This window comes from Bison bison, unplaced genomic scaffold, assembly GCF_000754665.1.
Source record: "Bison bison bison isolate TAMUID 2011002044 unplaced genomic scaffold, Bison_UMD1.0 scf7180017864451, whole genome shotgun sequence".
Classification (NCBI taxonomy): domain Eukaryota; kingdom Metazoa; phylum Chordata; class Mammalia; order Artiodactyla; family Bovidae; genus Bison; species Bison bison.
In genome coordinates this window covers 6,957,644-6,974,430 of record NW_011495013.1, presented here as the reverse complement: position 1 = coordinate 6,974,430, position 16,787 = coordinate 6,957,644, and the positions used below count along the sequence as shown (strand labels likewise).

The following is a 16,787-nucleotide window of genomic DNA, read 5'->3' as shown; positions in this document are numbered from 1 at the left end:
AGACCAACAGATCAGATCAGTTAAGTCGCTCAGTCGTGTCCGACTCTTTGAGACCCCGTGAATCGCAGCACGCCAGGCCTCCCTGTCCATCACCAACTCCCGGAGTTCACCCAGACTCACGTCCATCGAGTCAGTGATGCCATCCAGCCATCTCATCCTCTGCCGTCCCCTTCTCCTCTTGCCCCCAATCCCTCCCAGCATCAGAGTCTTTTCCAATAAGTCAACTCTTTGCATGAGGTGGCCAAAGTACTGGAGTTTCAGCTTTAGCATCATTCCTTCCAAAGAAATCCCAGGGCTGATCTCCTTCAGAATGGACTGGTTGGATCTCCTTGCAGTCCAAGGGACTCTTAAGAGTCTTCTCCAACACCACAGTTCAAAAGCATCAATTCTTCGGCGCTCAGCCTTCTTCACAGTCCGACTCTCATATTCATACATGACCACAGGAAAAACCATAGCCTAGACTCGGTGGAGCTTTGTTGGCAAAGTAATGTCTCTGCTTTTGAATATGCTATCTAGGTTGGTCATAACTTTCCTTCCAAGGAGTAAGCGTCTTTTAATTTCATGGCTGCAGTCACCATCTGTGACCAATAGACCGTGTCTTTCACTGGAATGAAGTACTTCAATCAGATTTTCAAATCCATGTAATAATAAGCAATAGCAAGATGCTACTCTATTTTAAAAGCCCTGATATATATATATATACTACATGCATATGAATGCAATCATTGAAACTTTAATTTGTACTATGATGCTGTGGTAAATGGAATTATCTACTTGGGAAAGAAATGCATGGGCATCAGCTCATAACATTATCAGTCATGTCAAAAGATAAGCTACAATACTTAACAATTTACTCTTGAATGAATACATAGCAACAGGTTTTACAGAAATATAGGTTCTGTTTTGTTCTTTATTTTATTCTTTTAATCAGATGAAAGATTTTTTAAATTTCTGTAGTGCTTTAAAATTTTCAAAAGTTTCACATACATGATTTCATACAATTTCATAATAACCCTTTTGGCTTCACCCCTATATTGCCCCTCTTCCTGTGTCTCCCCACTGGTAACCGCTAGTTTGTTCTCTGTATCTGTGAGTCTGCTTCTTTTTTGATTTATTCGCTAGTTTGTTGTATTTTTTTAGATTTTACATGATAAGCAATATCATATGGTGATTTTTACAAGAATGGTTTTAGAAAACCAAAATCGAGCAAAGTCTATTTCTTTCAAACTTAAAAAAAATGAAATAACAAGTTTGGTGTTCATCTTCATCTCCCACACCCCGTCTCACAGGCACTGACTGTCCTCATTTGATTGTGTGAACAAGCACATTTGTCACAGAGCTCTCACTAGATGACTGTTGATTCCAAATAGACTGTATTCCCAAGTACTGAGAGTATGTACATCTACAGTTCAGAAACGCAGTCTCACTGAGTAGAGCCAAAAGGCTGCCTGCTCTTGCCTTAAACACTGTCAGAGTGGAAACCCATCTGTTGTCTGATATGCTCCCTGAGGTGCTTGTCAAATGGCCATGCCTTTACAGGGATCTTGTTAAGATGCATTCTGGTTTAATGAGCTTGGGCTGAGGCCTGAGGGTCTGCATTTCTAACATGTTCCCAAGTAGTGCTAGAGCTACTGGCCTACGGACCACACTTTGAGTAGTAGGAATCCACAGTAAATTAAAAAAAAAAAAAGATGTGGTTCATATATAAAATGGAATATTAAAAGGAATGAAATTGTTCCATTTGCAAAGCCATAAATGGACCTAGAAACTGTCATACAGTGAAATAAGTCAGAAAGAGAAAAACAAATATCATATAATATTGCTTATATGTGGAATCTGGAGAAATGGTACACATGAACTTATTTGCAAAGCAGAAATAGAGATATCAGTATAGAGAACAAACTATGGATACCCAGAGAAGCAGGGGAAGCAGGATGAATCGGGAAATTGGGAGTGACATATATGCACATTATGTGTGTGCTAAGTCACTTCAATCATGTCCAACTCTTTGAGACCCTATGGACTGTAGCCCTCCAGGCTCCTCTGTCTATGGGATTCTCCAGGCAAGAATACTGGAGTGGGTTGCCATGCCCTCCTCCAGGGGATTTCCTGACCCAGGGATTGAACCCAAGTCTCCAGCATCTCCTGCATTGGCAGGGGGGTTTCTTTGCCATTAGTGCCACCTGGGAAGCCCTAGATACACACTGCTATGTATAAAATGGGCTTCCCAGGTAGCTCATTGGTAAAGAATCCTCCTGCCAACGCAGGAGGCACAGGTTCAATTCCTGGGTCAAGAAGATCCCCTGGAGAAGGAAATGGCAACCCATTGTAGTATTCTTAGCTGGGAAATCTCATGGACAGAGGAGCATCACAGTTTACAGTCCATGGGGTCACAAAAGAGTCAGGAACAACTTAGCAAGTAAACAACATATATAAAATAGATAACTAATGAAAACTTACTGTATAGCATAGGGAGCTCTACTCAGTGCTCTGTGATGACCTAATTGGGAAGGAAATTCAAGAAAGAGGAGATGTATGTATATCGCTTTGCTGTACAGCAGAGATTAACACAATGTTAAAGTGACTGTATGCCCGTAAAAATTAATAAAACAAAAAAGAAAAACAGAAAACCCTGTCTCACCTGTTTTCCTCCTCAATCTTCTTTCCCAGTCCGTTTGCTTCCTACTGAAATTTAAATAATTAGCCATTGCCACAGTGGTTGCTCAGCACTTAATTCAAGATTTTTAAGTTTTAAATTAACTGGGGCAGAAAAGTCATTTTCAGATGACCTGAATACTTCCCATACACTGAAATCTGAACAGCTTAGTTGCTGGTAGTCACCCGGTGTGTAACATTCCTGGCTTACTCTTTAATATATGGAAGATTCCCAGGTGTAATATAGGTCATTAGTACTTTTAAGCCTACATTAAAAACAAAATTTGTTGAATATATATTTTTTTACTTAGGATTTAACTTTAATGAAGGAAAAAATGATGAAAACTATTCTATTTGATTTTCATTTCTGCAAACTAGAGGTCTTCATGGAAGGAGCATATAGTTACGCCTTCACTGTCTAGAGATCTGAGATGTAACCAGTCATTCTGAGGAACCCAAGTTTGCTAGACTTTATTTTAATTATTTTGATGCAAACCTTTCCCAGTAGACAGTTCTAAAATCATTTATTCTTTTCTGATGATTCGGGGTCATAACTGATTATCTTTTATGATGTGCTGAAGGTCTAACTTCATCTCAAGAAAAAGGAGGTATAAGGACTTGCACTCTGATCCTCACCATGACCTTAATTTGAGACCTACCTTTTTGTGTCTTCCTTGATGGAGTGATGAGGGTGCCTTTCTACATGCTGCTGCTAAGTCGCTTCAGTCGTGTCGGACTCTGTGTGACCCCATAGACAGCAGCCCACCAGGCTCCCCCGTCCCTGGGATTCTCCTGACAAGAACACTGGAGTGGGTTGCCATTTCCTTCTCCAATGTATGAAAGTGAAAAGTGAAAGTGAAATTGCTCAGTCGTGTCCGACCCTCAGCAACCCCATGGACTGCAGCCTTCCAGGCTCCTCCGTCCATGGGATTTTCCAAGCAAGAGTACTGGAGTGGGGTGCCATTGCCTTCTCTGTAATTAGTATGAATAAAAAAAGTACATCTTTAGTCAATTAGGCATATTTTTACAGCTCAAAAAGGTGTTTTCCTTGCAGAGTTCTCATTTTAGGTAACATAGCCTCTTCATTAGGGATCAGTAATAGCTCTTTGTGAATCATTCATTTCAAAGTCTCAGCCATTATCTAGGTCCTCAGTGTCACCCCTTCATCACCTGCCTTCATCCTGACTGCCACCGTGATGCGTTCTTAGGTCGTCTGCATTCATGCACTGTCCATTTACTGAGTTACACAGGTTTCTTTTTACATTTACTATCCTATTCTCCCTGGTGCTGCCATTATTTTTTCTCTTCCTCTTTGAATTTTTACATGCTGTATATGCCAAAACAATACGTTGGTTTTAGCAGGAAGGTATTTTGCATAATTGTCATCTGACTGTAGAGGGGAAGTTTTAGAAAGTGTCTCCCCAAAGAAATGTAAAATAATCCTCTTCCAATTGTCCTACTGATTATTTACTTCAAAACTTTAATAGCATAATCAAAGGGTCAAGCCTGAGTTTGGTAAATTTTCAGTTTTCTAACCAGTGTGTGGAATTATAATAAAATTAAATTTTCTTCCTAGGTCACATGAAGTTTAGGAAGAAGTATCCTTCTGCTACTGTGATACCTGGTCATAATTACTCTTCTTAAAATTTTACTTTGAAGTGAATTTTATGCATATACACTATTTAAAATTCCATATTTTGTTCCACTTGGGGCTGAGCTATAATAATAATCAAAGGATAATAATGATTACTACTACTACTAAGACTAGAAGTGCTAGGATATAAAGCAAAAGAGTGCTGAGACAGGATGTCTCAGATACTACACTCACTTGCCAAAATTTAGACCATGAAGAAAGCAGTCCACTTGGGTCAGGGTGAGCAGTGTGTTGAGTACACCTGGAGGCATGATGCACACAGAAGGTTTAAACATGACAAAGATAACACAGAACACCAGCTCTGAGACTTACACATCAGCCCCAAAGAATTCACAGGAGAAGCATCCTTTTTGTGGAACGTTCTTTCTTAGACAGTAAAGATCTACCCTTATAAGTAAATGGTCTTCTCTAAATCAAAATTCTAAGAAAATGGAAGCATGGATGTGCCATCTGCTGAATTGAGGACAGAATCAGGTAGAGCCCAGAAAAGTTTTTAGACATTCTAAATAGACTTCTAGGTGGAAATATCAAGTTTACAATTAAAATCTCAGTCTAAAGTTCAGGCAAAAAAGCAAAGGAGAAAGGAAAAGATATACCCATTTGAATGCAGAGTTCCAAAGAATAGCAAGGAGAGATAAGAAAGCCTTCCTCAGTGATCAGCGCAAAGAAATAGAGGAAAACAATAGACTGTGAAAGACTAGAGATTTCTTCAAGAAAATTCAACATACCAAGGGAACATTTCATGCAAAGATGGGCTCAATAAAGGACCTTATCTTAACAGAGATAGACCATTCTTTCAAGTGAAGTGAAGTGAAGTCGCTCAGTCGTGCCCGACTCTTTGCCACCCCATGGACTGTAGCCTACCAGGTTCCTACATCTATGGGGTTTTCCAGGGAATAGTACTGGAGTGGGTTGCCATTTCCTTCTCCAGGGGATCTTCCCGACCCAGGGATCGAACCCAGGTCTCCCGCATTGTAGACAGACGCTTTACTGTCTGAGCCACCAGGGAAGTATCTACAAGCATTTTGTAGCATTCTTTCAAGTAGTTTTGAGAAAAAAAGAAGTAAGAGACTGGGAAAAGCTTAAGGGGAGTGGTAAAGTAGAATAGCCATGTTTTGTGAGTTTTCAGCTTGTTTTTTAAACTGTGAAAAAAGAGGTAGCAGACAGTGTGAGACTGAGGATCTGAAAAATCAGGGGTGGAGGTGTGTATTAACTTGAGAAAATCATTTACCAGAGGAGGAAGAAAGAAATGAAAGTCCTGAGCACAGGGGCCAGGATCAGTCTGTAAAAGAAAGAGGAATACCTCTTCCTCTTAAATACAGGGGGCTAACTTAGAATGGTGGGAATATAAGGACATTTAGAAAAAAGGGTGAGTCTGCTGAGAGATTTCAGACCCGAAATGGCTTCTATTTGGGGTGGGAGGGCAGGGAGTAAGAGTTGGCACTATTTGCTGACAGATAGAGGGTAGGATTAGGGTTGATTTTCTTCAACAGTTGTTGCCAAAAATATATTGCAAAAGGCATTATACGCCTTCATGACTGTTGTCCCAAAGCCTTTCTATATTTCCATGTGGCTTCAAACCTTCATGTGATAGCTTTATTGATTTCAAATTCCAAATCCTCCTAATACTAAATTCTTTGATTTTTTCCATGTGCCATTAACTCATTTTGTAGCATCCCAGGGCTATGAAGCATCCCAGGGCTATGAGCTCATTAATGTGCTCCAAGTTCAAATAAAATTTAAATTTAACAAGGCTTTATGGCTTTCCTAATTTTACTCGATTAGATGACATTAAAGAAAACAAAACATCTTTAATTTGTCTCAAAGGACCTAACCAAGGAAAGCATTTCCTCATCTTTGAGACTGTAATGGAAGAAAATACAAACTAGTAAATGTTGTAAGGTAGGTAAAATTTCTACTCTATTGGTCATAAAAGTATGATTAATTCAATCTTACATTGGTGAAATGTCTACTTTATCAATCGTGTTCCCCAACTGACACTAGATCCTTTCATTTGTAATCACTTTAAAGCTTAGTTATGACTACAAGACCATAAACTAGAGAATACAAGATCTATAGCTAGGTTATTTGTTTCTTCGGCCTAAAGTCTGGGCTTCTTCTGGCTTAAGCCCCTGAAATATCAGAAGCAAACAGCATTTTTGTTGCTCAGTTGCTAAGTTGTGCCTGACTTTTTGCAACCCTGTGGACTCCAGCACATCAGGTTTCCCTGCGCTTCACTATCTCCTGGAGATTGCTCAAATTAAGGTATGTGAGATGATAACCGCCCACTTCTCCTCTTACCCTCAATCTTTCCCAGCACTAGGGTCTTTTCCATTGAGTCAACTCTTTGCATAAGGTGGCCCAAGTATTGGAGCTTCAGCTTCACCAACAGTCCTTTCAGTGAATATTCAGGGTTGATTTCCTTTAGGATTGATTGGTGTGATCTTGCAGTCCAAGGGACTCTCAAGAGTTTTCTCTAGCACCACAACTTGAAAGCATCAATTCTTGGTGCTCAGCTTTCTTTTCAGTCCAACTCTCACATCTGTACATGACTACTGGAAAAACCATAGTTTTGACTACATGAACCTTTGTTGGTGAAGTGATATCTCTGTTTTTTAATATGCTGTCTAGGTTTGTCATCGGAGAAGGCAATGGCACCCCACTCCAGTACTCTTGCCTGGAAAATCCCATGGATGGAGGAGCCTGGTGGGCTGCAGTCCATGGGGTCGCTAAGAGTCAGACACGACTGAGTGACTTCACTTTCACTTTTCACTTTCATGCATTGGAGAAGGAAATGGCAATCCACTCCAGTGTTCTTGCCTGGAGAATCCCAGGGACGGGGGAGCCTGGTGGGCTGCTGTCTATGGGGTCTCACAGAGTCGGACACGACTGAAGTGTCTTAGCAGCAGCAGTAGCAGCAGAAGGTTTGTCATAGCTTTTCTTCCAAGGAGTAAGCAGCGTCTTTTAATTTCATGACTGCAGTCACCATCTGCAGTGATTTATTTTGGCAAGTAGAAGCTTCAAACTGAATGGTTTATCTGTGTTAGTAGTCCTGATCACACCTTTGTAATGCAGTGAGTGAATGAATAAATGGAACATATTGGGAAGTGAAGAAAACTAAAGATAACAGAAAATGATTTGTCAAAGAAGCTGACATAAAATAAGTAGATTTTAATATTCAGGGAAAGCTATTTAGGGACCAATAACTTAAGTATCCCAATTTTATAGCAGTAGACTTACTTTTAATAAGCAAAACAAATCACTTGTGACTTCTAAGAGGGAATTATTAATTCTTTACTTAGCTTCATGATGCACTAACCCATATGAAAAGTTAAATACAAGAGGCCACATAAATTATTATGAGCTGAACTTCCACTTAAGGTATTGATATATCCAGTAAAGATACTGAAATTCACACTCATTATACCCTCAACTTCACATGAAGACATTGTTAAAAAAAAAGGAACAGTAAAGAAGCTTAACAAAGTATCAGGAAAAATAAACTGAAGCAACAATGCCTCCATTTAACATTCACCTATTATCTTAATGAATAATCTATTTTCCTGTAAGTCACTACATAAAAACTTGTCCCTCTGTTTTTTCCCATATATCAGGCAAAGGAGAAATGAATAATGTATTGGATATCTAAGAATATAAGGAATCATTGATACTAATTAATGACAAGTAAACACAATGTTACATTTAAAAAAAATAAAACTCAGTTATGGTCTTCATAAAATGACAATTCAGAGAGATCTGTTTCAGTAAATAATGCAACACATATTTCTTCTTGAAGAGTTAAAAAATAGATAATAGATTCAGTATTTATTAACGCTTAGCATATATTGATTATGTACTTATGTCAGGAACAAGCAAAGCTCATTTGGACTCTCTATTATTGCCATATGTTACCTTGTCGCTGGGAGTTATTCCTCTTAAGATTTAAGATCTCTTTATATTGGTTTCCTGGTGCTTCCCTGGTGGCTCAGAGGGTAAAGCGCCTGCCTGCAATGCAGGAAACCTGGGTTCGATTCCTGGGTCAGGAATATCCCCTGGAGAAGGAAATGGCAACCCACTCCAGTACACTTGCCTGGAAAATCCCATGGACAGAGAAGCCTAGTAGACTACAGTCCATGGGATCACAAAGAGTTGGACATGAGTGAGCGACATCACTTTCACTTTATATTGGTTTATCTATTGTTAAGAAGAGATACATTTCAAGGAAAGTATTGGAGCTAAGCAATGTTGTCATTTGAGGCTTTTAGTTTTTTTGGGAGGGCAACACCAATGGAATCTGGAGTACTTGGTTTCCTGTATCTACAGACTATGCTTTCTCCACAGTTGCAATCATTTGACCCTTGACCAAAGAGCTAAATTCTGTTTCAGCTTCTGGAATCAACTTTTATCAGGGATAATTTCGACCCGTCTTTGGTTGATTTAGCACCCTCAGTCTAACTGAGAGTGGTTCTGACTGGTGCGATACTCCTAATCATTGATGTTCTGCTTCCTTGCTCACCTGTTAATTGCAGGATTCTATTATAGAGAAATAGAATTTGAATTCTATTTCAAATTCTGGGTTTTGAATTTCCTGGGTTTGAATTCTATTTCAAATTCTGGGTTTTGAATTTCCTGGGTTTGAATTTCCACTTCACCACTCTCCTTGCTTTATGGCCCTGGGGAAGTTATTTGACTTCTCTGAAACTCACATTATCTCTCAAATGTTGTTAGAGATAGACCTTTATTCATTAAGATAATAGGTCTATCTTCTGCTACGGAGGTGTTAGATTAATGCTTTTGCCTGGCAAACAGAATGCAGTTCCCTGTTTTTTTCCCTTTCTCTCGAGTTCCTGACTTCATAGACTCCTCATTACACAAATTCTTACTGACTGAATAACTTCTTTGCTTTAGATTCTTCAGGGACTAGAGTTCTGTGATCTGCTGTTGGATCACTTTATGATGGTCACAGTCTGCCCACATGATCATGTACATGTATATTTAATTTATTGAAATATAATTGATTTACAATGTTGACTTAGCTTCTACTGTACAGCAAAGTGAATCAGTTATACATATACATATATCTACTCTTTTTTTTTTTAAGATTCCTTCTCCATAAAGGTCATTGCAGAGTATTGACCAGAGTTCCTTGTGCTATACAGCAGGTCCTTATTAGTTATCTATTTTACATATAGTAGTGTGTATATGTCAATCCCAGTCTCTCAATTTATCCCTAACCCTCTTTTGCCCTTGGTAAGCTCAGTTTTTTATTTTTTTAACATCTGTGACTCTATTTCTATTTTTTTTTCTATTTTTAATTTAAATATTAAAAATTTGTTTACAAAGTTGTGTTGGTTTCTGCCACCATGCCTGCTAAGTCGCTTCAGTTGTGTCCGACTCTTTGAGACCCTATGGACGGTAGTCCATCAGGCTTCTCTGTCCATGGGATTCTCCAGGTGAGAATACTGGAGTGGGTTACCATGCCCTCCTCCAGAGGATCTTCCCTACCCACAGATCGAACCTGCCTCTTATGTTTCCTGCATTGGCAGATGGGTTCTTACCACTAGCGCCACCTGGGAAGCTGGGTTTCTGCCCTACAACAATGCAAATCAGCCATAATTATATACACCTAGCCCACCTTCCCTAGCCTCCCTCCCCTTCCCACATCCCATCCCTCCACATCATCACAGAGTACTAGACTGGGCTCCCTGTGCTACACGGCAGCTTCTCACAAGCTCTCCATCCTACACTTGACAGTATGTATATGTTGATGCTACTTTCTCCATGGGTCCCACTCTCTCCCTCCCCCACTGCGTCCATAAGTCTGTTCTCTACATCTGCATCTCCAATCTTTCCTTGTAAATAGGTCCATCAATACTATTTTTTTAGATTTCATATATATGCTTTAATATTCTGTATTTGTTTTTCTTTTTCTGACTTACTTCACTCTGTATAATAGGCTCTAGGTTCTTCCACCTCACTAGAACTGATTCAAACTCATTCTTTTTATGGCTGAGTATATATGTATATAATTCCATTGTATATATGTACTACATCTTCTTTATCCATTCATCTCTCAAGAGACATCTAGGTTGCTTGCATGTCCTGGCTATTGTAAATAGTGCTGCTATGAACATTGGGGCACATATGTCTTTTTTGATTTGGTTTTCTCAGGGTATATACACCAGTAGTGGGGTTGCTGTGTCATATGGTAGATTATTCCTAGTTTTTTAAGGAATCTTCATACTGTTCTCCAAATGGCTGTATTACTTTACATTCCCACCAACAGTGTAGGAAGGTTCCTTTTTCTGTACATCTTCTTTAGCATTTATTCTTTGTAGATTTTTTTTGATGATGGTAATTCTGTACAGTCCTATATATTAACCAATTTTAGGGTCTCAGTTACCATGCCTCATCCATCTACCCAGACAACTGATTGCATCTTACTGAGTTGCCTCAATAATTATCATATGCCTGGGTCACTACTTATTGCCTGACATCATGTCTTATGATAACTTTGGACTCTCTGATTGTTTCGGCCTCCCCAATCCTTGCCCCACAAAAGTTATGGTTAATTCTGCCTCATTTATAGTTATGGTTTGGCTCATTGTATGATATAATAAATGGTCCTAAAAGTAATCTATTTTCTAAATAGGAATAAAGGAAATTGCCTACTTAAAAATGTAAACTTGTAATAATAGAAAGACTCAATATGCATTATAAAATAAAATATTTTGGGGGAGAGAATGTTGATAACTTTAGCACTTGCAATTTATCCACAGAATCAATTCCAGTACTTGTCAAAATTCATTGCTTTTTAAAGTGCATGCTGTAAACATGTTAGAATTTTAACAGATTGTCATATCCTAATGTGATCCAACAGAAGCAAAGGTAAAAAAAATCACAATCAGTGAAAGGAGACTGAGGGTAAAAGGCTACCTATATTAATGAGCATCTTTCTCTTTCCATGTCAGTTCCAACAGCTAACGGTGTATTTGCTTAGCTAAAGTTCTGTCTTATTTGTAAAACATTATTAGCCAATAACAAATGACTGGGTTTACATTTCATTCCTATAGTTTGAATTTGCTTGTCATTCACATTTAAACCAAAAGTCACTATTAATACTTTCATATATTAATATCTTTCAGCCAACATATTTATATAATATATTTTAAAATTAGAATATTAATTAAAGAATAGCTGATGAATGTTATTCATTCCAGGTTCTAGGGGTAATAGATCAATATTTATATCTGAATCTATATCTACATAAGCATTCTTTATCTAGTTCTATGTTTGTATTCAGTAAAACTAGAAAATGAATGTAATTACTCAATAGTCAGACAATGGGGAATACATTTATTGTTCAATAATACTAGAGGATCACCTGGGATTTTCCCATTTTTCTTTACCATTTTGAAGTTTAGATTTGGAAAGCATTTTAAATGATCTAAATAAATATCTGTCTATTCTTAAATTACATTAAGTTGTATTACAATGCTGTGAATTACCTACTGAACTTTCCCTGTCCCTGAAAACCAGGAAATGGCCTTGGCCTTATATTCACAACAAATGGAATCAAATGTCTGCATGTTGATGACTGGGAAACAATGAAACAAAGATAATCAATCAGATTAACTCTTAGTGACTAAAATATTCTAGTTGTTAATCAGTGAAAAACAGCCCAAGAGGACAAACCTACACTACAAGCCACAAGATGAGAAATAGACAATACCATTTATCATCTCATTCTTCCATGAAGATAGACTTTACCATGGTGTTTTTCTAGACAACAATTTACAGTCCTTCAGAAAGACAGACTATAGAACCAAAGACAATCTCACAAAGTGTTTTCAAACTAAATATTTCCCTCCTCTTAATGCAGCTTGGGTATTGGAAGGTCTTGGAAGAAACTTGATTTTGAAAAAGAGAAAGCATGAAATTATAAATTGTCCAGCTAAAAGGAGTGCACTTTCCTTAATGATTAAAAAAGATAACTGCCAATACAGAGGAAAATGTTACTAGACTGTGAACCCTTTGAAAAGTTGGCAGGGTAGTATAGCTGAAAATATCCCGGTGCCAATTACTCAGTACGAGTTTGCACTTAATTAGGTCAAGCAAACATCCCTCTTTTTTGTCCCCCTGTCCAAGTTAACTCACAACTTTCAATCTCCAGGGTGCAGTTTTGTTCATCCAGAGGATATCTTCTTAGATCCATCATGCACGCAGCTGTGGTTGTGATCCTGTCAGGGTGTGAGATAGAAAAGAACATCGTAAAGATGGTGACTCTCTTTCCAGGCTTTCTAGCCCTGAATCATGCCTCCTAGATGGCATCAAAGCTTTGTGATTAAAAATTTTAAAGACAGGCAATGCTACTTTCTTAATTTGTTCCAGTCTCTCCCTCCCATTCTGTATCCAAAACTCCATTCTGTAAATCTGCATCTCCATTCATTCCCTGGGATAGGTTCATCAGTACCATTTTTCTAGATTTCATATATATTTTCCACACAAGAGTACTGGAGTGGGATGCCATTGCCTTCTCCAATACACGCTAGTAGAAGTCTCTGTATAACACAGGGAGCCCAGCCTGGCACTCTGTGACAAACTAGAGATGTGAGATGGGAGTGAGGAGGGAGGCTCAAGAGGCAGGAGATATATAGTTATGACTGATTTGTGTTGTTGAATGGCTGAAACCAACACAACATTGTAAAGCAATTATCCTCCAATTAAAAAATTAAAAAAAGAAACCTACTAAAATGGTCTAAACTAATAAAAGTAAATAAAAGATAAAAATTAAAGACAAGCAGATTGAATTTGAGTCTTTCTTTGCTGCTCACTAGCCATGTGAGGTTGGGCTAGTTAATACGTCTCCAGGAGCCTCAGTCCACCCATCAATCAAAACACCTACCGCATAGAATGGCTGTGAAGATTAAAAGAGGTAATGGGTATGAAGCTCTTAACCCAGTGCTTCATACTTAGTAAGTGCCCCGTGAAGGATGGCTGTTATTATTGCTATAAATTATCCCACAGCCCTTCCTATATTCACTAGCATCCTAGCAATGTCTTTGTCAATATCTGCCGCAAGGCTGGCTTTACAAGGAGAACATCTATCTACGTTATGCATCAAAGCCTACCTCCCTCTCCTGCTACAGCCTAATGATAAAACAGCAAAAGCAACAAAAACAACAAAATTTGTCCTTCATGACTTTTAATGCCTCGTACTCCCCACAGTCTCTCTATTGAGAGATTTGTTAGATTCATCTCTGAGTCCCTGGCCCATAGCATATAGCCAGTAAAGAAATACTATCCTAGAGCTTACACTCTATTTACCAACTACAGTTTGGCTTATGTATTTATGCAAACCCAGGGATCCTGATTCTAGATATCTTACCTGGTTTCCACGATCCCTCCATTTTCTCATGGCTGGGCTGGTTTTGCGGACTGTGCTGAGTGTTTGAGAGGAACTTAAATCTTATGGCTAGTCCACTCACACAAACATTTGATATCACTTTGGGATTGACAAAATACTTTTCTTAAAAAAGTGAATTACCTTGTCCTCTTTCACAAAATAAGGTGTAATAATGATTTTTTAAAAATTCAAAATTCGGACTTAATAATAAGCTTCCTTTGTACCTTAAGGCCCAGGAGCTACAGCATTGGAAAATTCCCAAATATAAATAGAAGTCCAGCTATATCTTCTTATCGGGGAACTTCTTTGTTAGAAGAGTACTGCACACCCTGTTCTGAACCTAGCATGTTTACATTGATGACGCATCTTGGATTTGGTTCTATATTAGTAAATAATAAGCCCTCTGTAAAAAATTTACTATAATGTATTGAGTTGTATGGAAATACCATCACTTATTTTCCTCATCACCCTCTAGTGGGTCTATATGTTGTTTAATATCATTTACTTTTATAAATAAAGATGCTCTGAATATACTGGTATACTCTGTGATACTTGAGTATGTTGACTGGCTATTTCTAGAAAGGGAATTGTAGAAAAGGGAATTCTAGAAAAAAAGGTATATTCATTTTAAATTTTGCAACATTACTGCTCATCAACAGTGTATGTAAATTTGACAAAGTTCTCATACCTATGTTTTGTGAAGCTGTCAAGGCAAGTTATTGTTTTGGTGATTTGTGTTAAACTAACAGGCACCTTCTTCCTAAAAACAGTATTAGGCATAAACCTTAGACCGTCCTAATTTTTCTTTGGATTTCGTTGTGAAAGTTAAAAGTGAAGATTCTCTTTTTAAGCCTCTCTTAGATAAGATGTTGGTCAGTTAATCAGATTTATTTGAGTATTGCTGCTAAGTCTGCTAAGTCGCTTCAGTCGTGTCCGACTCTGTGCGACCCCAGAGACGGCAGCCCACCAGGCTCCCCCGTCCCTGGGATTCTCCAGGCAAGAACACTGGAGTGGGTTGCCATTTCCTTCTCCAATGCATGAAAGTGAAAAGTGAAAGGGAAGTCGCTCAGTCATGTCCAACTCTTAGCGACCCCATGGACTGCAGCCTATCAGACTCCTCTATCCATGGGATTTTCCAGGCAAGAGTACTAGAGTGGGGTGCCATTTGAGTATTAGGCAAGAATAAAAGGAATTTTAAAGTTTAATTTAAAGAATTTCAAATGTTTTATAAAAGTTTAAAGATTGGATGTATTCTAGAATTAGCACATAAAAGGGTTTTACTAGATTACTTTTTGCTTTCTGCTCCCATAATCATGTGACTTGATTGATTTTTCTCATTTCACAATATGTCATGAATAGCTTTCATTGTCTGAAAATACAATTACATCACATTCTTTTTTTGGTCTGTGTAGTGAGGGCTTCCCTGGTGGCTCAGATGGTAGAGAATCTGGCTGCAATGCAGACGACCGGGCTTTGATCCCTGGGGCAGGAAGATGCCCTGGAGGAGGAAATGGCAACCCACTCCAGTATTCTTGCTTGGAGAATTCCATGGACAGAGGAGTCTGGGGGATAGTTTATGGGGTTGCTGAGAGTTGGACACAACTGAGAAACTAACACTGTTTCAAACATCCTCAATAAGACCGCGCAATAAATATTTAAAAGCACTTAAAAACATCCTGTCTCTACCATATTCTTTGTTTAACTGCTGCTTATGAATAAAAAGGATTGTGAAAATGTGAATGTTTTCTAGGAATTACTAAAGTGCAGCCATCCTTATGATCCTATGACTTAGCCAATTATTTTCAACCAGGAATTGTTTTTACCAACAGGGGACATTTGACAACATCTGGAGGCAGCTCTGATTATCAGGCTTGGGGTGGAGGGTTGATACTGGTGTCCAGTAGGGGTGCGACCAGGGATGCAGCCAAATATCCTACAGCGTGCAGAACCTCCCCAGCGATTTACAATGATCTGTTCCGAAACGTCAGTAGTGCCACAGTGGAAAAACCCTGCTGCAATGGTGCTTTCAAACATTTTTCCTCTAAGGAGACTTTTAGCAAAATGGAAACTTACAGAGAGCCTCAGTATATAAAATACAAATGAAATAAGTGAAAGCCATATGTTGTTAATGCAGATTTCTTATACAAGTTCAAATGTTGACATCTATCTTAATGTGAGCACGCATAAAAGCAGGAATTATGATGAGAATTATGGTCTTCAATCTTCCTCAGCGCCAGTTATTTTTGTTTTGTATTTTATTTGTGTGGTATTGAGAAAGTCCTCACAAATATGGAAACACTTGCCTCTAAAATCTTACCAGTCATGGGCTACCCTGAATTCAGAGAAAAAATATCCATTTGCTTTGTAATCACCTCTATAATCAATGACAGCTTTGCAGATATTTTAGATACATTCATAGGTGGATGATCTCTAATAGATACTTCAGTTCAGTCAGTTCAGTCGCTCAGTCATGTCCGACTCTTTGCGACCCCGTGAATCACAGCACGCCAGGCCCCCCTGTCCATCACCAACTCCCAGAGTTCACCCAGACTCATGTCCAATGAGTCAGCAATGCCATCCAGCCATCTTATCTTCTGTCGTCCCCTTCTCCTCCTGCCCCCAATCCCTCCCAGCATCAGAGTCTTTTCCAATGAGTCAACTCTTCACATGAGGTGGCCAAAATACTGGAGCTTCAGTTTCAGCATCATTCCTTCCAAAGAAATCGCAGGGCTGATCTCCTTCAGAATGGACTGGTTGGATCTCCTTGCAGTCCAAGGGACTCTCAAGAGTCTTCTCCAACACCACAGTTCAAAAGCATCAATTCTTCGGCTCTCAGCCTTCGTCACAGTCCAACTCTCACATCCATACATGACCACAGGAAAAACCATAGCCTTGATTAGACGGACTTTGTTGGCAAAGTAATGTCTCTGCTTTTGAATAGGCTATCTAGGTTGGTCATAACTTTCCTTCCAAGGAGTAAACGTCTTTTAATTTCATGGTTGCAGTCACCATCTGCAGTGATTTTTGAGCCCCCCAAAATAAAGTCTGACACTGTTTCCACTGTTTCCCTAT

General features: G+C 38.8%; 1 protein-coding gene across 1 annotated transcript in view; it reads right to left on the bottom strand.

Moving 5' to 3' along the window:
- The window catches only part of GABRB1 (gamma-aminobutyric acid (GABA) A receptor, beta 1), a 453,599-nt gene that overhangs the window by 101,178 nt on the left and 335,634 nt on the right, over positions 1–16,787 (bottom strand). The window contains exon 5 of the mRNA XM_010858864.1: positions 12,467–12,549. Coding sequence (XP_010857166.1) covers positions 12,467–12,549 — 83 coding nt within the window. The remainder of the gene's footprint in view (positions 1–12,466; positions 12,550–16,787) is intronic.